This window comes from Melospiza georgiana, chromosome 14 (genome assembly GCF_028018845.1).
Source record: "Melospiza georgiana isolate bMelGeo1 chromosome 14, bMelGeo1.pri, whole genome shotgun sequence".
NCBI classification, from domain to species: domain Eukaryota; kingdom Metazoa; phylum Chordata; class Aves; order Passeriformes; family Passerellidae; genus Melospiza; species Melospiza georgiana.
In genome coordinates, this window is record NC_080443.1 from 3690988 (window position 1) to 3713143 (window position 22156).

The following is a 22156-nucleotide window of genomic DNA, read 5'->3' on the forward strand; positions in this document are numbered from 1 at the left end:
AAGTCTTGCTCTGGAGCTGTCACTGCAATACCAGCTTTTGGGTGAAGGCACAGATGTGAGTGCTCTAGCTGGGTTGGGAAGGGGCTACGTGGAGATCAGGACTCTTCATGGACTGACACACATGGGAAGCTGGAAGCCTTCTCATCATGATGCAGATAAAGACCTCATTTTACATTGTAAAGAAAATATGCCAAAAAATCCCAAAGTCAGCATAGGTGTGTAGGATCTGAGTGAGCTTCTCTGAGCAAAACTTTCCTATTTCTGCCTCCCCAGACACCCCATGCCCAACTGCCACTTTCAGGGCACAGGACGGAAGGGCAGCAAAAAGGGAGGTTGGCACGAGTATGACATTTTGGTGGCAAGTTGAGGAGGCAAAGCAAGTGGTAGGTGCACAAGAAAATCCACCTCTGATTCCAGGGAATGCTCTGCATCTTCTGGCTCCTGGTCAGAGTCCTCCTGAGCAGAATCCTCCTGGTCAGAGTCCTCTTGAGCAGGATCCTCCAGGGCAGCATCCTCCTGGGCAGGACCTTCCTGAGCAGGATCCTCCAGGGCAGAATCCTCCAGGGCAGAATCCTCCAGGAGAGAATCCTCCAGGGCAGAATCTTCCTGGGAAGAATCTTCCTGGGCAGAATCTTCCTGGGCAGAATCCTGCGTTGTGTCTGGGGTTTTGGTCGGCTCCTCCACACTTTCAGTCATGGAGTATCTCCATGGAAACACTCTCCTCTTGTTTAATGACCGTGGCTTGAATTTAGGTGGTGAAGGGATGAACCTGGAAAATAACATAACTGTGATGGTGGACCTGTAGTGGGGGAGAGAGGTGCCTGCAAGAGCAGCTCCTCACTGCACTGCCGCCCCTGGCTGGGTGCTGGTGTGCTGAGCTCAGTGACAGCCACTCAGAGCCAGGCTGGAGCAGCTCCATGCTCGCAGCAGCATGGGGATGATGATGCTCATACCTGATGGTGTTCACCTGGCTGTCTGTCAGGAATGACCAGTGGTAGTTGACAGGGAGTGGGCTGCAGTTGGTCATCTCCATCTTCAACTCTTGTTCAGTGTCATTTATGATGCAGCCAAAGTCCACGGCCTTGGTGGGGAGGTGGAGATTTGGGAAGCAGACTTCCCCCCGAAGAGGGATCTTCTCCACATGAGGATGCTCCATGAAGCTCACCCTGAGAATCTTCTTTACCACCCAGCTGATCAGACTGTTCTTATAAGCTGGGTTAAAGCAGATGCAGAGATGAAGTTCCTTCCCTACACCCACTCTCACAGGCTGCAAGGAGATGAGCAGTAATTAATCACCTGTGGGATGATGTCCCAAGGCCTGACAGCAGCAAACAGTAAATGCTCCAAGTGAGCCCAGCATGGGCTCCTCAGTTCATGGTTCATCTCTCTACAGCAGGGGTCTGACTGCAGGCACCACAGTCCAGCCCAGGATCCCTCAGGCTCCCGTTGCTGTGCTCAGCCCCAATCCAAGGGGGTGGCTGCTGGAGAGCTGGCATGCTTTCCAGGAGACACCTTTACTGCATGGCTTGCCTCAGTCTGCTTTCCTGCTCCCCTCTCCTCGTGTTTTAGAGCCAGCATGGATGTTACCAATTCAGATAAGATTTTGATTCCTTCAGCAGCTCTGCTGATTCAGCTCAGGCCAATCCACTGCTGACACTACAGAATGTGCTTCTCAACTTGAGGAGCTCCCAGCAGAAGTGCAGCACCACATCCCTCCTCCTCAAACCCCACTGCACAAGCCCACAGAGGCTCACCTTGCAATTTGCAGGGAGGGGCTTCCGTTTCACATTGCAGACCAGGAAGGGCTGCTCCACGTCCAGCACCACGCTGAATGGCAGGGAGCTGGTGTTTTTTAATGTCAGTGGCTGGTACTGCAGTGTCAGGACATCACTGGGTTTCTACAGAAACAGGAGACAAGGGAAAACAACCTCAAGTGCCATAGACCTCCTTCCCTTTCCAATGCATTTCACACTTTTCAGCCCCAGAAGTGCATATATTTCTATTTACTTCCAGCCAAGTTAAGAGTTACACCTTTAAATGCCAGGATGCAATCTGGTGACTTTACCTTTTCCACACGGAAAGCGATGGCTCTGGGGGACATTTGCACTGCAGGGCAGATGAAGTTGCAGATGACATCTGTTTGCAGGATCTGTTTCTTTGCTGTCTCTTTCCCCACCACAGCGTGGCACAGCAGCCGCTCCTTCACCTCCTGCACACAAGATTCCCTTGTGTCCCAGTGTGTGCTGGCAGGCCCAACACCCCACACTGCCTTGCCACCCACCCATGGGCCCCATTCCTGTCACTTGTTATTAGGGACTGTAATTAGTCTCTGCTCTCCTCAATAGCTCTCTTTTCTTTCTGTGCTGCCACCTGTTTATTCTAAATATCTGTGCCCAGGGCTCCTGGAGCCAGGGAATGCATACCAGACTTAGCTGGCATCTTCTCTGCAGAGTTTCATTTCCCCTGGAAAGAAAGGTCCAGGTAGGAGAACACTCCCAGACCCTGCTAAAATCTCCCCCTCTGAGCTGCTCTCCAGGGGTTCTGCAGAACCTGGCTGTCCCTGGGACACCAGGGGTGGCTGAGACACTGGGGCAAGCAGTGATAGAAAAGTTGACCAAAGTCAAACTGTCAATTCTGACGATGTCTGGGAACAGTTTCCTGCCTGGATGGACATTGCACTGATCATTAGAGCTGGCACACTGTGTTTTCCCCCTCCAGGACTCATAGCTAGAGCAGCCCTGTGCCCACATTTGTCTTCAGAGGAAAAGCAATGCTGCTCCCAGACGCTCCTGCCATTCCCAGGGCATTTGTTTTACTGCCTGGGTAAAGGGTTTTTCCCTCAGAAAAAGCACTTGACAGTAGTTTAATTTGCTTCCTGCCTGGGCTTCTAGCCTAAGTGCAACTTCTTTTCTCTGCTCTCCCTTTCTGCCTCAGCACATGACACAGGTAAGCCCTGTTTGCCCAAAGGAGCAGTACTTCCTTCAGTCTGTATTTTGGGATCAGCAAGTTGGGTTTATGGTAGCTAGGGAAACACAAAAGAGCCTTAGCAACTGATGGTGGCCAGCAAGGAAAGCAACTGGCTTTGAAACAGTTTCTTGAAGTCACTTGCTCCTTGTTCCAGGCCAGTGTCAAGGGGCTGCAGAAGAAGCTGCAGTGGAGGGGATCTGATGGGGAGGGCTCAGCCCTGGGCAGGGCCTCACCTGGACAGTGCTGGAGCAGCCTTCCAGCACCATGTCCACAGTCTGGCCCGGCCTCAGGTCCACCTGCACTGGGCACAGCTTGAACACGGGGCTGCCAGGCCTGGGCATGGGGGGAGCCCCTTTGCCCGGGGGGCCCGCGGGGGCCGGGGCCCGCGCGCTGCGGCGGAAGGTGCGGAACCCTTCCGTGCTCCAGTAGAGCCGCTGCGTGCGGCGGCCTCTGTTCGTCAGCTGGAAGTGGTAAAAGCAGCGACTGAAGCTGCAAGAGAAGAGAGATGGAAAATGTCACGGGAGCTGTTATTTCCCTGGCATCACTCAGCTTCAGCTTCACCCCGATGGCATTCCCTGACTGCGCACTCTGCAATAAAACCTCTGCCCAAAAGGCTGCCCATGCTCAAAGCTTCAGCTCTGCCAGGTCTTCCAGCTTTTCCATTTCTGTGGCTTTCCAGGATATCTGGATATTTGACATATTTCTCAATGAATTCCTGTGGTTTCATGGAAACAGAGCTGGGACCTTGAGTACTGAAGATCTAGCCTGAAGGGCTATGGAAAAATTGTTCCTTGCTGAACACACAGGAGATGTGGAAGTTTCTAGAGTCTCCTACCTGAAGCAGGACTTCAAGTCGATCTTCGGAACGAGAGGTTTGTCCGAGACAACTGTGGTGCCAATGCCCACAGCCTGGAGAGGGATGATGGTCACAGGGTTGTTCTCAATGAACACCTTCAGCTTCTCCTGGAATTTCACTGTGTCATTCAGGTTAGCTACAATAGCCACGGACACCTCAGAACTGGGGGGGACCACTCCTTTACTGGGCTCAATCCTCCAGCAGGAACGCTCCACAGCCTGTAGGAAAAGCCAAACACTAAGTTAGATGGAAGCCATGGACCCTGCTCTGCTGTGAGGTGCAGAAAACGGGAAGGCTAAAGAGATGAGTATAAAAACCATAAATGTTTAATTTCCCTAAATGTAAGCTATGGTGTCCAGCACAGCAACTCCCCAAGAGCTTATACAACCTGTATTTTACCTTCCTTTAACAGACTCGGGTCATTAGCCCTGTTTTGCTCAACCCAAGGGAAGCTCCTCCTCAGGAGAGGGTAATTCCCCCTGCTGGCTCTCTTTGGAGCGCTTGCCAAGGGAAGCTGTTTACTCCCTGCTGGCTTCCTGGCAGCGGAGCTGGGTGTGCACAAAGGCTCATGGCTGGAGGAAGGCAGGACTGCTCAAATCCCAGCCCAGCAGCCACACAGCTGGAGGACACTGCTGAGAGCCTGAAGGATAACTCTGCAAAGCCAGCTGAGCAAAATTCCAAATCTCCTTTCCCAAGGGGCCATCAGTGCTTCTCAACACCCCCTGAAGGACTGAAGCCCTCACTCCCCACCAATCATCAGCTGTAGAGAGGTGCCCCAGCGCCCTCTGTTTGGAAAAGTCACCTCTAAATGCTTAGAGCAGAGCAGGAAAGCAGGAAGCAGAAAGAAAACTGGACAACATGTGCTCTGTGGGCATGGCCCACTCTTCCCAAGAACTCTTGTCATCTGCTTTCTCATGGACTTCATGGACTGAGCAAGGGAGCTGGAAGGTGCCCAAAGGAGGGGAAAGGCCTTGCACCAGCACAGCTGTACAGACACAGCTCTGCAGGTCTGGCCCTGGCAGGAGCATGTGAAAGCCAACCTTTACACACCATGAGCACCCAGCCAAGGTGCACTGCTCCCTGCAGAGGCTGAAAGCAGAACTCCATTGTGGAGTCAGGAAAAACTGCCCTGCCAGTCCTCCACTTTGGGATAACATTTATCCCCCAAACAGCTGGAAAAGCAGCAAGAGGAAAATTCACGCCCCTCCTCCTTGGCCCAGGAGGCTGAGCCTGAACTCTCACACAGCACCTGATGATTTATCCACAAATACAAACAAGTCCACTTGATCAGGGTTGGCTTTAACCAGCTCCAGAAGTTGAACCCACCCAATATACAGAAGATCAAATCTCTTTACAAAGCTTTTTTCAAGCTGTAGCTCCAGCCCTGTGGCTTGTCCCCCTCTGTAACCTCCAGGAATGAAACAACCTTCCTCTGCAGGTGATCTCCAGAGCCATTCTGCAATGCTGCAGAGACCACAGGCTCTGGGGGTGCACAGCCCTCACAGGTGCATTTGTTTGCAACAGCACCACTGGTTTGACCCACAGGAGTTGTGAAACTTGCCTCCCCATGAGCAGTTTGAGGGCAGATCTCACACCCTGCTTTCTGCCATTAACACAAGTCTGGCACAAACAAATGCAGATGGAATGGGAAGTCCATGGGGAAATCCATGCCCTCTTAGCAGCAAAGGGCCACAGGCTTCTCTTGATCTCAGAGCTCCAAAAACAGGACTTGCACAGCTAAGTATCTTCCATAAAATAAAGAGAGAACTTGCAAACATGATCCAGACTCATTTCTGCTCCAATCTCTCTGCAAACTATTTCACAGAGGCGTGCCTGAGATCCTGGCTCCTCTTGCTTGCACTTGGATGGAATATCTTGCTTCCACTCACACAGAACAGTACAGAAATGTTGCATACAAAAACAAGTCAAGGGCTGCTGGTAACCAGCACCTGTCCCTGGAAAACAGCCCCACAGACACTTACCATCTCCACCTGGAAGGCTGCAGGAATCTTACACTGATTGGCGAGGTGGAGAGTTTTGGAACAATCCTCTAGGACTGGGATAGAGCCAAAGTTTATCTCCCTGGGATGGACATAGACAACGGGGCCCTGGCCAACGCACTCTAAACGGATTTCCTGTTCCAGGAAGAAGGTAGGAAAGGTCAAAAGACGCAACAAAGGCAGTTTTAAAAACACAGCCAGCTCCAAGAGCATTCCTAGACTGGGGCCAATGATGGCCCTTGGAAGTTGTCAGTGGTGCAGACTGAAACAGAAGGCCTGGAGCAAGTGTGGGGTCTGCAGTGATCCCACCTGAAAGCCACAAGCTCCCATCATCAGAGGACAAAGCACTGCTGTTTGCCATGCTTGCTTCTTCACACCTCTTCCACATGGCTCTTTCCTTTACCTCCTGCCTGCTTCATTCAAATGCTCCACCTTGGCCCAAAGCACCTTCCCAACCTTTGCTGCTGCACAGCCATCCTTGAAGACTCTTTACAATTCAAAAAGCTGCTCTGGTGAAAGCAGCACGAGCCAGAAGCAAGGCAGGCTCTTCAGAGTGGAGATGAGGCAAGTTAGCTGCCTTCAGTTTGTGCTGATGTGTAATCTTCATATATATGAGTAAGGGGCATCAATTAGTAGTTGCATCATTCAAGCAGTATTTTTTCCTTAAAAAAAAGTCTCAACTGACTTAATAGTCTGAAACTCAAAAGGATTGTTCTTGCAGAGCTAGCACAGATGATGGGACAAGGAACATGGAATTCTTTGCTAAACTATGTCCACATCCTGCAGCACTGCTGCCTTTGTGGGGTGCTCATGGCACAAAGCAGACTATGGAGGGATGAAGAGCATCCATGCCTGGCAGATTGGGCCTGTATTTTGTAGCCACTTGCTGTTATGATATGTGCCTCTTTTAGGAGCTCTTTTAGAATCTTCTTTACAGTCCTTGGAATCTTCTTCAGAATCTTCAGAGTCCTCTTTTAGGAGGCTTTAGTTCAGTAATTGCTTGCCTTTTCTTTTTCCAAACTTGGTGGAAAAAACAAGCAAAGCCTGTGCTCCAGATGCAAGTTGTGCGGACATTCATTTTGTTTTGGGTGGGCTTTTCTTGAGGAGATATGCTGGGTATTTCTCAGACCTGAGGGACCTGGCTTTCAGAGAAGCCTCAGTCCAGCTCTGCACAAAACATTCCTTTAGCAAACAGTGCTTGCTTTAGCAGGATTCAGGGATGTGATGCTGAACAGCTGTAATGAAGCAGCCCTTGTGTTCATCTGATAACATGGCAGAGTATGAGACCCAGGGACTGGTTTGGGTTTCAGCCTGGGCTTGTTATCCCATCTCCCAGATTTGTAACTCTATGCTGGGTCAGGCACTCAGATTGCCACCTGTGAGGCTTCCACTCTTCCTCTTTCCTAGGCATGAGCTGCTGCTTGTGGCACCAGTCCCTTCTGTCCTTGTCCACACCAGCCATAAATCACAAGCTCCTGGAAGAATCCCTGTGCAGTTTACACCCCACTGGGAGGAGTTGCTCAAGGCACACAAGTCCCCTTGCTCTCACCAGTGGGGATCCTGGTCTCCCAAACACGGCCAGCTTGGCAGTGATGCTGCACTGTCCCAGCAACTGGGCCTGGACTGTAATTGGGATCTGCACCGAGCTGTGAGCCTCGATAATCCCAGAGGGTGCAAGGCTGGAGTACCACGCAGCAGCCTCCTCCTTGTGTTCCTGGCAGGGACAGAATCAAAGGCATCTTCAGAACGGAGGAAACTTTAAACTCCTTAACCTCTACCACAAGAGCAACTCCCACACGCTTGTAAAAATTCTCAGGAGAAAGCAAGAAAGCAAAAACCAAGATGCCAGGTGTAGGTGCTCAGCATCCCCAGGGGTCCAAAAGCTGCTGCATCAGAGACACCCACTTGGGTGCTGACAGCCTCCTTGCATCGGATTTTCACTGCCCTCGAAGCTCTGCCACGTGAAAGCAAGTCAAGGACTAGACTCTAAACATCTTCCTCAAGATGTTAAACTTCTTCCTAAAGTTTGTATTTAGGTTCCTGTTCTCAGAAAACCTTTAGCTTTGAATAGAAACCAGCAAGGTCTTATCCAAACCCTTTTATTCCCCTAATAACCCCCCCAGTAAAATCTGAGGGGAGGAGATGGATGCAAGGCCAAACCTGAGGGAGAAGACAGTAGCAGCCAGGGAAGTCACTGTCATTCACCAGGGTCACCTTCTCATCATAGAGCACCTTCAAGCAGCAGTGCCCCAGTTCCACGACAGGGTTGAGCACTCGCAGAGTAGGAACGATGCACCTGGGCGAAGAAATGACCCCAGGGGAATGAGAGACACTGGGAGCATGGAGAACTTTTGTCCTCCAAGAGCATGCAATGGAGTGTAAGGTATTTGCAAATCTAACAGAGTAGAGTAGTAGAGCAGTCCTACAGTAGTCCAGAGCTGCCTCAGCAGTGTTGCCCCTTCTCTGCCCAAGGACACTTGCAAGGACTCCCGTAACAGTGCCAGTGGTCCCTGAGCTCTGGGGGAGCCTTTCCAGTGAGGACCAGTGCCCACCAAGGCTCAAGGAACACAAGACTCCAGTGTATCAGTGAAAATGACTCCCTTTTCTCCTCCAGCACTGTTGTCCTGCCTGAAAACTGAATCATCTCTTCCAGCAGTGAAGGGCACAAGGCCACAGTGCAGGTGATCAACTTCTTCCAGTTCCTAGAGCTGCCTCAATTCTTTCCCCCATGGGTCTCTACACTGACTGTCCCCATTTGTGCTTGCTTTACAAAATGGCAGCCCAGGCACTGACTGGATGGCTCTGCCTGGGAGAGGGAACAGCACCAGGGAACTGCATCCCTCTTGGCACTAAACTGACACCCACAGCAGCACAGCAGGATGGAATTCTGCTGCAGCAAGAATGACTTTTGGTCTCAGCTCTGAGAACATGACTCAACAGAGCCAGAGGGAAGCAGCGAAAGCTGAGCTGACCTTCTGACCGGTCCGGCCTTTTGTCTCTGCCTGGTCACACATAGCATCCTATGCCTTGGGACAGCCCGCGCTCCAAAGGATGAGTGCACTCTTCATATTTTTCGGTCTTCAGTGTTGTTCATTATTTCTTATCTACAAAATTTTCTTCCAGCCCGACAGAGGTCTGACCAGCAAGGCAGCCAAGGGCACACTGACCTCCCACTGGGCGGTCGTCTATTTTCATACTAAAAACTACGTACAATATATTTACCTTTACTTTCCAATACCTTTTACCCATACTAACAAGTGCACATTCAACATGAACCAACCCCAAAGTGCCAACATCACCACAGAAGATGGACGACAAGAAGAAGAAAGAAGAAGGGCAAGACACGCCCCGATTCCTCCATCTTGTCTCCTACAACCCCCCTGCACCAAAATCCTAAAACCTGTATTTCCACCCTGTGAATAATTAATTCTTACACCACTTATCCCCAAGTGATTCTCTTGTCCTCACAGAGGTGGCCTGCAGGGTCAAAATCCAACCACCAAGCACTTCTGGCAACATTCCAGGATTTCCGAGCCCCCCAAGGGTTATCTCGGCAACTCTGGACATCAGGAGTGATATGCTGAGTTCCCACAACCTTCCACATCAAGGACTACAGTCCTCTTTGTAAGACCTTTTGCTCTCCCCACTCCTGCCTGGAGCCTCTTCCCCACTGCACATGCACTGCTGAAGGGACCCAGACCCCAGCTCTCAGCAGGCTGCTCACTGTGTTCCAAACCACTGCTGCAGGGTGGTCACAAGCAGCATAAGTTCACCACTTGCAGGAAGAGGGGCAGGCAAGCCTTTGGAAATTTGTTCCAGCTCAAGCACCAAAGCCCAGGCCAACAATTCATGTTATTCCTGCTCCCTTTAGAAAAAGGGCTAGGGCCATGGCTGGCTGTGAGCAGGGGGGTATCTCACTAAGGGCTGCTTTCCTGGCACTGTTCTCATGTCTAGATGGGCAGATCCAGCTCATGTAGCAGCACTTCTCCTTTGGAGCTGCAGCCAGGCAGTGTGCTGGTGCTGGATGCCCGAGCAAAGACAAGCAGGTGCAGGAAAGGTGTTGGTACCTGGCTGTGAGGGGCAGTGCAAACACCTTCCTGCCAACATCTTCCACGTCCAGCACCAGCTCCAGATTGTAGTCCCCAACAGTGTTGGGACACAGGGTGACCTGGCAGAAAAGAAATGAAGTGCAGCAAGTATTTCCTAACTCCCAAAATTCTCATTACCCATGTGTGCTGTCCTCCAACTCCTGTTCCATGGTAGACAAAGGGAGAGTTGTCCTTTAATTCTTCTGCTGGTCCCTAAGCAGAGCAACAGTCTTTGAGAGTAAAAAAAGCCCTCTGGCAATATGAGATTTGCTAAAGGGACTAATTTTTCACCTGACTACAATGACATAAATGCAGAAGAAGTCTGTTGTCTCCAATGGAACAAGTCCAGCCTTACAGCAGGAAGCTGAGGGCAGAGTGTGGCCCAGCACATGCTGGGCAGTTTGTGGCTGCAGAGTATTTTCTGTCCCCACTGAAGATTCCTGCAGTGAATACAACTCATCTGCTGCCCAGGAGATGAGAAACAAGACCAGGAAGAAAAGAAAACTGCTTTCCACGATGATATCTCTCTCTTTAACAGCAACTTTCTGTTTTCATCCTTCCTCTGCCCACTTGCAATCAAAGAAATTGTTCTCAAAAACACGAGAATGGCTTCAGGACTTGACCATACGGTATTGATCTCAGTGTAAGATTTTGGAAACAAAACAGTGCTCCTGAGGAACATCCCAGGTAACCCATCTAGCAGAGGCCTCCCAGCAGTGCAGATCTCTCACTCCCAGGATGCTCCAAGCTGGCACCAGAGCTAAAGCCCTCCCACACTGCAGTGAAGCCTCAGCCCCAGCAGCTGGACTCTTCCCATACCTTGATATCCTGGGATCCCAGGGCACGGACGGTCCCGCTGTGGGGGTTTATGGTAAATTCCTGTAATCTCCTCAGAACACGAACTTCCTTCCTCCACAGCTGGCTGCTGGGTTTGCCTATCTGAGTAGTGCTGCTGACACTGGGCACTCCCAAGCCATCCCCAGGAATGTAGAGGGAGAAGCCCATGGGCGTCAGGGAGGTGTTAAACAGGCAACACTTCAAGGTGTGAGGAAAACCTAAGAAAATGACACAAATCCCCATTTAGGCATCAATACCTCGTGATTGCTGGTGTGAATATCCTGCTGGTAGGATAAAACTGTGCTTGGATTTTACTTCTTTGTTATCTCAACTACAGCTCATTGCAGTGGATCTATGGCTTGGCTGGCCAGCTATGTGTGGAGCAGACATCTCCCAGCCTGCTTACCAAGAGTCATTTAAACCCAGATGGGGAGGAAAAACCAACTGCAGGCACAGCCCAGGGCTTCTCCATGCCCATCAACAGTGACTGCAGCAGGGAGGCAGGAGAGGCACAAAAAGGATGTCACGCTCTCAAATGCCACTGAGGTAACACATGCAGACAACATTCAGCAGCACAGTTTAAAGAAACAAAGATAAAAGAGCTGCTCCCAGCTGAAGAAACCTTAGGAATGAAATCAGATTAAGCAGGATGAATCTGCTATTACAGAACCATATTCCTGCCTGGTGCCTTTCTTTATTGTGCCACTTACTAAAAGGGAAACAAGAAGTGGCCAAACAGCGATGCTGACACTTTTTATTCCTTTGGTCCTGTTTGATCTCATGATCAAACAAAAGGGTACCTGAGGCACCAGCAGCCCTGAATGAACACCCTGAAGAGGCTGTGGTGGAGGAACACGAGTGATGAATGCTCTTATGTTCAAGGGCTCCATTTCAGCACCACAGCAAGCTCTGACACTGTGGTGCCAGCCCAGGGCACACTCACCAAAGGCGATGTCACCGAAGTGCAGGGCAGGCACATCAAAATGGAAAGTGGGTCCCATCACAGAGCCCCTGTAGGGACAAAGGCAGGGAGGCAGTGCCTCTGTTAAAGGGAATCACAAAGGGTTTGGGTGTCCTTAGGGAGAGGGTCGATAAATGCTGCTGTCAGAGCCACCCTGGGTTTCAAATCAGCCCAGCACCCTGTGCTCAGCACAGCACCCACGGGGGCAGGAGGCAGCCAAAGCAAAGTGCTCAGCAGCTGACAGATGCCCCAGTCCTTGGCACAGTTCCTGCTGCACAGTTCCTGACTCCCACATCAGCCCTTTGCTGGCTGTGCAAAGGAGGCACCAGAGCCCTCTGTGCACAGGAGCTGGGAGCACAGCTTGTCCCCACAGCATGGCTGGGAGAGGGGACCTGAGGCTGCTGCTGCCCATCTGGCAGGGACTATTCACAGGAGTTTTTACAAACACTGCTGCTGCTGCAGAATCACCCAGGCTGGCCCATCTCAAAGCCCTGGGGGCCTTGCTGGGTGTTCAGGTGGGACATCCCAGAGCAGCTGCTGCCCAAAGCTGATCCATCCCACTGCCTGCAACAGCCTAAGCAGGAGACATCCCTGCAGGGAGGAGTCATTGCAGCTCCTGGGTACCCACACAGGGCAGCAGGCACCCCCACACTAAAGGGATGCCAGAGCCACCTCAGGCAACACCTTTTTTCTCTGCTCCACCACAAAATGAGGCAGATGGAAGATGATCACCCAGAGACAGCTACAGATGTGCCCAACAAGCTCCCAAAGCCCTCCTCACCTGACAGTGAAGATCACAGGCTTAGGGGATTCAGCCACATGGAAATAGAATTGTTCCTCAAACTCCCCCCGGATGGTGGGACAGAAGGAGACCCGGATGGCCTGGAGCTTCTCTGGTGCCACGATGCCCTCCTGGGGCAGGAAGGTGAAGCAGGAGCCCATGGCTGTGGTTGGAGGGATGAGTTTGAAGGGAGCCTCAATAGGCCCCTTGTTGATCAGGTATGCCTGCAGCAGCAGAAAAGCAAAGTGGAAATAGAGGAATGTTCCTTTCCTACAGAAGTCTGAGTCACTTTCAAATTAAACTATTAACACCAGTAACAGACAGAAGATGCCTTGTGCTGCTGCATGGCAGAAGCCAAAAATACAACATTGAAATACAGCTTTGTATAGCTTTGGGTGTTTCATGCAAAGCAGTGATAACTTCATATAACCAGAGGCACTCTGGGGTTTTCCCACTGGCAGAGACAGTCCAGTTTGACCTGCAGCACAGAGGGGCTGCTCAGCATCACCCAGTTCATTCACACCTGGCCCTCAGAGCAGCACTGGGCATCACAGCATTACCAGTGACATCACCACAGAGATTTCAAACGTGTCCAACCCCACCATGGGCAGGGCACGTTCAGCTTCCATTGCAGCCCAACCTGTTTACAGCAGGAGTGGGAGAAACCAGAAGCAAAGATGTAGGAAGTTCCTTTGCCTCCTTCCCAGAAACACTTTGCTCTTTCTAGAGCCAGAGGTACATCATGGCTGAGGTGTGGTGAGGGGCTGGTCAGCAAGGGAAAGCACTGCCAAGGGCTTTGACCAGCGCTGAGCCAGGAGGGTGGATGGTTTTCCTCTGACTCCCACGAATATGCAGGAGGGACATGGCTGAAAACTGTTTGCAATGGACTTGAACTCAAATGCAGCCAGTTTGTTCCAGCTGCTTTTGGACAGCCTGAGCACAAAGGTGATTTGTGTCTGGGACTGGAACAAAAGCCTCTGAACATGCAGCTTTTTGACCCAGTGTTGGTTTCATGTGTCAGGGGGTTTTGCAGGAAGCCTCCCAGCTGATCTCCAAAGAAGGCTGCCCAACAGCAGGGCCTGGGGTCTCACGAACAACAGACACACCTTTCTGACCCCATCCAAAAGATCCAGATTCCAAGAAATCCCCCCAAAATTGACCAGCATCACAACTACCCAAGTTGCCAGGAATTCCACAGGTCCACAAGGCTCACTGCTACCCTAGGAGCCAGCAGGACCCACCCCAATCTCTCTGCTTACCTCATATCTGTGGGTTACTCTGACAAAAACCTCCCCGATGTTCAGTTCCTCAAAGTGGAAATGGACCTGGGGCCCGAGGCCTTCCCCCATGAGGAGCAGGGGCAGCCTGTTCTCACGGCCTGGGGAGAGATTTCTATTTCAGTACAGGAATTCCTTCTGCTCTCCTGCATTTTCCAGGCTGCCTTAGTGCTAGTCCCTGACTCTGTGCTGCATGGGACCAGCTCCTGATGTCCCAGGAGCAGATATGGACCCTTCCCTCAGGAGATGCAGTACATCCATAGACACCATCCTTTCTTCTACCCCTGTGCTGAGTGTGGAACTTTAGGAAATGCCAGAAATTTTGTTCTTCCTCCTTCTGGGTGCACCTCAGAGTGTTTTCCCCAAGGGAGGAGGAGCAGACTAAATACAGGCAGCATTCAGAACAGCTGAGAGGGAAAAAATCAAAATAGAGGAGATGCCCTGGAAGCTGCAGGGACAGTGGGCATGTGCCAGCAGTGCCCTGCTGAGCACAGACCCTCCCCAGCCATGGCACAGGAGCCCAGTGACCTGGGGGAGTGTTTGCAGCTGCCTTCACTGCAGAGAGGGGCAGGGGAAGGAGCCGTACCTGAGATGTCACAGAAAACTGTTCGCTCATAGACCTGGGCTGCCTGGGGCGTGAAGAACACGCTGATTTCAGCCGAGCACTTCGGCATGATCTCACCCTCCTAAAGCAGAAGGACACAGCAAAACCTTTATCTTCAGACACCACAATTCTTGTTTTCAACCACAGTCCTGTAAGGTGTTCTTTAGAGCATCAGTGACAAGCAAGGAGTGAGTAACACTCATCAATAACACTGAGAACAGAGTTTGGAAGCTTTAGTCAGGCTCCTGCTGCCTGCCAGGAGCCCACAGGGCAGAAATGCTTTTTGCAACCAGCTCTCTGACCTCACCAGAATCCCGATGACTTCTCTCCTGGCACACAAAGCCAGCTGAGGCAGGGATCAGTCAAGTGACCTTAGTCAGGGATGAGGAGGAAGAGGAAAGAGAGAAGCAGGAAGGGAGGTTCTCAGCCATCATTTACCTTTGGCACAAGGGAGAAAATGTCATCGTCTAACAGCATGGGATCTCCTCTGATCTTTGCTACCTCACTCTGGAAGGTGTGGTTGAGAAGAGCAAGGCGTTCTCGGCAAGTGATGTCCACTTCACGCTCCTTCAGAAAACTATACAACTTGTGCCTTTGCTGCTGGTATATCCTGTGATACTGCCTGCAGGCATAGGAAAGACAAACCCAGCAGGTTGTTTAATAAGCCACGTCTTTGCAGAGAGAAGTGGAAGTGCAGGAGCAGCTCCACAGCAAAGGGCTGACCCTGAGCCATGGGGTCCCAAATGGATCAGAGGGTCACTTGTTCACTCCACACTTGCAAGCTCAGGAGAGTTTTCCAAAGGCAGCAGCCCTCAAGAGAGCCTTCTGGCTCAAAGCCTCCTCCACAGCTGAGGGAGAATCCATCAGCCACCTCAGGCAGCTTTTCCTGGCACACAACTGCTTGGGGGAGGCAGGAGAGATGGGCTGGTTTACTTACCCAAAGCCATTCAAAAGCACCAGTACCTCTTGAAGCCATATGTTAGTTTTACCCTTGGGCAAGGAATGTCTCTGAAATGGATCTTTCAAACCCACCTCTGCCTCAGCTGTTCCTCCTGTTCCTCAGTATCCACAGCCTTCCACTGGAAGCGGGCTGTGATGTCGCTGCGGTTGTGGATGAGCACAGTTGCGCTGTTTGACATGGTGATGTATGTCTTCTGCAGGGTCACAGTATTCCTGTCCAGCCTGATGTGGGCATCCACAGCTCTGGCATGAAGGCTTGTGTGGGTGTCTTCACCTGGAACAAAGCACAGGGGAGTCTTTGCTCACCTCACTGGCTGATGGAAGCACAAGGAACAGAGCACACCACAGGCAGCAGAAGAAAGTGTCACAGCTTTTAGCTGAACGAGCAGTTCCATGGATCAGTCCATGGATCACAAGCTGAGAGCTGCATGTGCACAGCATGATGCTGTCCTGACAACCTGCCAGCATTTCACCCTCTAGAACAGACCCCTACCAAGGCTCCCTCATTTCCAGAGCTTTCAAAGCTTCATTATTCCCAGCCAGCTCCTGGGATTCATCTGGGCTCAGACTTCAAGCTCACCATTCCTGTTGCAGGTGAGCATTACCCAGGCGAGATGCAAACAACAAATACCAGACATGCTCTCTAGAAATGGCATTTACATGGAGCTCTACAAGGATCAAGATGACAAACTGCATGACTACAAACCAGATGACTAGAACATGAACCCCATGAAAAGTATCATCATCTCCCTCTTGAAACCCACGGCCACACCAGCCTTTCTGCTTAGAGCAGGCTCTGCTCTGAGGGATGCACAGAGTGCCCTGAGCACTGCCCAGCACTCACCTGTGTCGTAGTGCACAACAAGGGACCTGGAATGGTCACCAGTCTTCAGTGGCCGAAATTCCACTGCCACCTCCACGGCGTCACCAACATCCAGAGTTCCCATGGCCGGAGTGACAGAGAAAGGGCTGCAACACAGAGACAGTAGGACTCTTGGTGGAGATTTGGGGATGTTAACCCTCTTGCAGTCCAGTTCTGCTCACTTGTGCAAGCAAAGAGCAAACCAACCACAGTCAGCAGAAGACAGAACAGACAGGGTCAGAAACAGCCACTGACTCTAGTGTGAGGAGATCCAGCCCTCACAAGATCCTGTGGGATGAAATGACCTCATCTCCCCCATACTCTGTATCCAGCTCTCTGCAATGAGGCTCAAGGGTCATTTGCATCTTGCTTACTCTCATCAGATATCAGCTCCCCTTACTGACAGAGCTGGGCAAAAGTTATGGCCATGGATACCAAGGACCAAGTACTCCTAACATAATTTACAAACAGAGCTGACCAGTGAGCAAAGCTGGCAATTTTGTGACCAAGTCTCTCAAAGCACCATTCACCTGCACTTTTGGTAGATGCTGTGTGCAAGGAGGCTGCAATCTGTTTCAAGTCCCATGGTACAGTTATCTGCTACAGCCAAACATTCTTTTGTCCACTGGTGTCTTAACTGCCATTATTAAATGATTTGATTTTGGGAGAATTGATCTTATTAAAAGTTGCCTCCCACACCAAGGGAGCCAAAAAAAAATAGGGCTAATTGAATTGCTCATGTGTCCACTAACACTTATTGCAGGAAGAAACTCAAATATCATCTAATCTTAACATATATTACTTTTAAGTGATGGTCAGTTCATTCTGATGTCAAGCAGCATTAACTATTCTAATAAATTCAGTCTGTTAGGTTACAGCAGCTCCATCTCTGTGCTGAAAAATTCTGTCCAGAGTCAGCAGCTCACAAGCTCCATCTTTCCCTCTGTCACTACATCTAGGCTCTATTTCATCTACTTCAAGATTTAATTCCTGAAGTTCAGAAACTCTTTAAATCCCTATCAAGCAGGATCCAACATGCTCTGTAGCACTCATCAGAACTGCTGGCAAGCACATTGTAAAAGGATACCAGACTTTATTGGGGATTTATTTTGGTGGTGACAAAACAAGATCTGGAAATCCCAGAGAAAAACCGTGCATGGATTTACAAGTTCCTGCCTACATGTTTGCACAGTCCAAAGCAGCAACCTGTTTGAGCAGCATCTGAGGAGCCTGGATTGGAGCTGCCAATAGCCCTGGCAGGCTTTGGTGGAAGCTCCTCTTGGACCCTCATGTTTCACAGCAGAAAAGTCAATTTGCCTTTTGACCTCTGTTTTGCCAGAGAAAAAACCATCAAGGCCACTCAGCTGCCTGAGGTTAGACAGCAGGTCTGTGCTGCATTCCTGAGCTCAGCTCCTACACCAAGACCTCTGGGATCACACAACCCTCAACACACCACCAGCCAACTGAACTGGTTTCCTTGCAGATACGGTGTAAAAAATGCATTACCCTCTCCAGTTCAGCCAACAGGAGAAACAGTGATTGTCTTCTCATATTGGGCATCTGATGCGGGGACCACTGGAAAGCCACGTTCCTGTGGCCTCCTAGAGAATGGGTCTATTTGGCTGGCAGTGGTGAGTAAGCATTTCAGAAGCTGCTTGTGCTCAGGAGGGTGCAAGCCAGCTATCAACATGTTCCAGCACTCTCCAGGAAATCTGAGACAGAGAAAGCTCAAAGACTGCATCCTGCTTAAACCATGAGAAGCAACGGCAAACGCCACACGTCCTGCTCACTTCCAGCCAGGGCTGTGGGGCAGCAGCTCTGATGCTCTGGTTCCTTTTGCTGCTCTTTCCCAACTCTGCCATCACCCAAGGGTGACAGATATCCTTTGTACAAGGACAGATGAGCTGCCTCACCTCTGGGTGCTCAGCTCGTAACGAGCAGGCCGGTTTCCAACATTGTGAACCAGCAGGGTCTTCTGGGTCGTGTACTTGACCGGACAGGTGGAGAAGTCCAGCTGGTCAGGGAAGTCCAGGATGGCTCGGCCACCGATGGCCCAAATTGGCACAATGAACTCTTCATTTTCAGTGGTGCAGAGGAGCTGGTGGAAATAATCCTGTGGCAAAAGAAACTGTCTCAGCACAGAGCCTTTATCTCCATCTTTAGCACGGGCAAAGAGTATCTCCCAGTTCTAGATCCTCTGAAACCAAACAGGTCCTCAAAAGCCAGGCCAGATGCCCTGAGTCCAGCCTTGCAGGTCCACTTTCCACTGCAAACAGCAACCTCTTGGGCCCTCCAGACTCACCTTTCTCTGCCCAGGGGTGAAGAGGATGCGGACAGTGGTGTAGAGGCCTGGTGGCACCTTGCGGCACACGTCATTGGGGCCCACCAGCTGGAAATAAGGTGAGCTCTTCAAGGTGACCTTCACCAAGTGAGGAACCTGCAGGACAGACATGGAATGATGGTTTTGCCACTTGTGATGGCACAGGTGGACATGCCCTGGTGCCATCCTTAACCACCCTTCTCTGCTCTCCTCTTCCAGCACAGCGTTGAACCTCCAGTCCCAGCACTCACCTTGTCCCTGTTCCTCAGAACCAGTGGCACTTCACAGACCTCACCGGGGCTGTAGTTCTGAAACACCACCTCTGGTGGGCAAGGCTGAAACGAGCGCTGCTCTGGGGCAGCTGCTGAGAACTGCAGGGAGAGGCCAGAGAGAGCAGAGACAGGTTCAGCTGCTGGAAGGAAGATTCTGCTCTGATCCCCAGTGAAGTGCAGACTCTGGGTGAGCACATCAGCCCAGCCCACGCTGGGCAAACAGTGGCTCCTCCACCTCTGCCCTGGGCTGACCAAAAGCTCCTGGACCAGGCTGAGCAGGCTCAAGCCAAGCTGCTCTTTTGGCATCCTCCTCCATTATCGCATCAAACAGCAAGGGCAGGGAAAGGCTACCTTGTGATGGGAGGTCCCAGGCTTGTCTTGAGGCTGGACAATGGGAGGCAGACTCAGCTTCTTAGCTCTGGCCAGCCTCTGCTTGGTGTTGAGAGACATCTCCTTCTGGAAGGCAGAGGGAGTCAGCTGGAAGGCAAAAAACCAGCAAGAGTCTCAGAAATGCCCTTGCTCATGGAGGCTTTTCTTGTTCACTTACTACTGATGAATGATTTGTGATCACAGCCACTAGAACAGTTCTGGATGCCCTGGAAGTTTGCTGCTGAAATACTCAGCACCAATAAATGAATAACACAGAGTGGAACACACATACTCCAGCCACATGGCTGTGTCCCATGAGTCTCTCTGTGATTTGATGGGACATGGTTGGGGATTTCTGCTCTTTGGGCATTTGTTTCCTCTTACATTTCATTGGATTGAGGCAGTGACCTTTCAGAGAGTGGGGAGGAGCTCTCAGAACTGCCCAAACTCCATCCCTGCACAACACTCAAAACTCACAGCCAGCAGATAGCACTGCTGGCTGAGTCCAAGGGAAGCAAGCAAGAAAAGCTGTACCAAGAGTGAGGTGCACAGGAATGTGTCCAAGTTTTAGCTCTCTCTGTCAATTAGCATTGGTTTTCTCTGTGTGGGCTGACAGAGCCCTGGACAGAAGAAAACAGAGGGATCTCCTTGGCAGAGCCTCAGCAGTGGGGCATCTTCAGCCAAGTGAGCTGCAGACAGCAAGGGACCTTTGTGGCCCTGGCTCCATCCAGTGCTGCCTGCAGGGCTGCATCTGTGCCCACCCAGGAGCTGGGAGGGAACAGCTGCCTTGGGAGCTCTTCCAGCTGGGACCAGCCGTGGCTCTCAAGGCTTTGGGCAGAGTTTGAGCTTTCCCCCTCACGTGCCCGGGTGCCCAAGGGCAGGATGGTCAGAGCAGCACAGGTGAGTGCCCAGACTGACAGAAGGAATGGCTGTGGCAAAGGGGAAGGAAAGAAGCCCATGCTGAGGGCTTCAGCTGTACATTGGTTTCACTTGGCTCTGCTGGCACAGCCAGGCAGGGCACTGGGCTGTCCCTGACACATCCCACAGTGTTCCCTACTGCACCAGGACAGCCCCAGCAACAGCAGCACGGCACAAAGGGCTGGGGAGGGGCTCTGCAGCTTCAGAGCACTGCTGGACAGCAGGGGCAGGGAGAGCAGGGAGAGCAGGGCAGTTTCCAGCCTTAACACAGCCCCAGGGGCTACTCACAGAATCAGCCTTCAGTCTTTCCCTGAGCAAAATACGAGGTGTTGGTGTCTTTGGCACTCCAGAAGCCATTGTGAAGAGATGATGTCACAGAGGAGCGACAGCGTCTCAACAGAACTGGAAGGAACAACAATGGAACTCTGAAAATCCAGAACCCAATTCATGGCAGACTCAAGGGATGTTCTGGTGCTAAAGGTTTTATATGATTTGAAAGTAGCTAAGTGCTCATTAGGCATAAGCAGCTAGTGTTGTTAAGCCTCAAGTTGGACTTTATTTGAACTATATGGGTACCTCATTCCATTCAAAGATGGATTGTACTGAAACCTGGAGCTAAAATGCTGACTATTAATAATAGTTTGAACAGATAAAGCTGTAGCTCAAATATTACTTAAAAACAGCATGAGTAGACCTCCTCTTTTTTGGCTAAACACCCCCTGCTCTCTCAGCTGCTCCTCACAGGACTTGTGAGAGACTGGAATGTTATGGTTAATGGCTTAAGTATTGCTATAAAGGACTTTTTACCCATTGTGACAAAATTGAATAAAGAAGCTGAGACCCTCAAGCCCACCATTCCCTGAAAATGCCTCCTGACTGGCACTTGGCACTGGGAGTTAAGCTGCCTAAGGGAGCCTGAGACAAGATAAAGCTGACACTATTGTCCTGTTAGCTCAGGTCTGGGGAGAAGTGAACAAGGCTGAGGGAGAAAAATATATCCCCACTAAAGTCAAATCCAGCAGCTGTCCTGAAAATCAGCTCTCTCTGCCTTCAGGCTGGGGAAGTCATAGCCACAGACTTGTCTGCTGAGGCCAGGTTGGCACACAAACTTCCCATCAACAGAGGGGGAAGGAGGAAATTTTGGGGGTGAGGCACAGCCTCTGGGAAGGGGCAGAGGACACCCATCCTCCCTCAGACAAACTGGCTCAGCTCTAAAACCCCCCAGCCCCAGAAGGCCACATCCAGGGGACATTCCCATGAGGGGCAGCTGAGGGGGTGTCATAACCCAGCAAAGACCTCCAGAGTGCCCCCAGAGCCATTCCTGAGGCCTTGCACCAAATGACTGCATGGCATGCAGAGAAACACAACAGAGCTGAAAATCCACAACCCAATTCATGGCAGACTCAAAGGACATACTGGTGCTAAAGATTTTATATTATTTGAGAGTAGTAAGAGACAGAGCCAAACTTGCCCCACCCCAGGGAGGTACCTGGGCAGTCCCACCTTGCCCAAATCTGCATTAATCCATTGGAGTCTCACATTTTGTGAGACCTCGCCACAGAGACCAGAAAAGGACTGAATGGGATGGGATCCATGGAATGGTGATATTTTCTACTAAATTTGTCTCTGTCACTCTATTCCCTCCTTCCCAGCCCCTTCTCTCCCCCTCTTCTTTTTCTATTTCTTTCTCCCTCTCTCTTCCTCACATTTACTGTTCCATGAAATCCAAACTATTGACTTTGACACATGGTCTCGTTTTACACCTTAATCCAGGGGCATCTCCTTAATAATTTTAATAACCAGATTCATAACAACCCACTGAAACTTGAACAGAACTCATTCACCTATAAGTAGTTTAAATAAATACTATGGGAAAAAATGTATAGACAAGTATATTTAGGAAATGTTGCATTTCTTCAGTGAGAAAAAAACACCATCTGCAGACCATGTATTGTTCATCCCGTCAACTTTCCATGCCACCGAACTGAAGACTGGCATTATTCCATCCTGTATTTCCCTTTGGCATTCTCTTTCAGAGCACAGCTGTGACAAAACCAGAAAGTACAACTTGAGTCAATCTTTAC

The 22156-nt window shown here is 50.8% G+C and overlaps 1 protein-coding gene across 1 annotated transcript; it reads right to left on the reverse strand.

The window, feature by feature from the left end:
- Positions 1-297: 297 nt before the first annotated feature.
- Positions 298-20429, reverse strand: LOC131089624 (hydrocephalus-inducing protein homolog). The gene is made up of 24 exons (XM_058034453.1): positions 20361-20429; positions 19137-19262; positions 18765-18884; positions 18496-18630; positions 18107-18306; positions 16176-16300; positions 15404-15605; positions 14810-14993; positions 14354-14453; positions 13750-13868; positions 12491-12714; positions 11692-11759; positions 10731-10966; positions 10050-10124; positions 9891-9991; positions 7984-8119; positions 7373-7537; positions 5806-5958; positions 3803-4041; positions 3201-3456; positions 2066-2209; positions 1755-1898; positions 954-1081; positions 298-769 (listed from the first exon to the last, which is right to left on the reverse strand). Exons 1-24 carry the CDS (start codon positions 20427-20429, stop codon positions 298-300), a joined length of 3921 nt encoding a protein of 1306 aa, XP_057890436.1.
- Positions 20430-22156: the final 1727 nt, after the last annotated feature.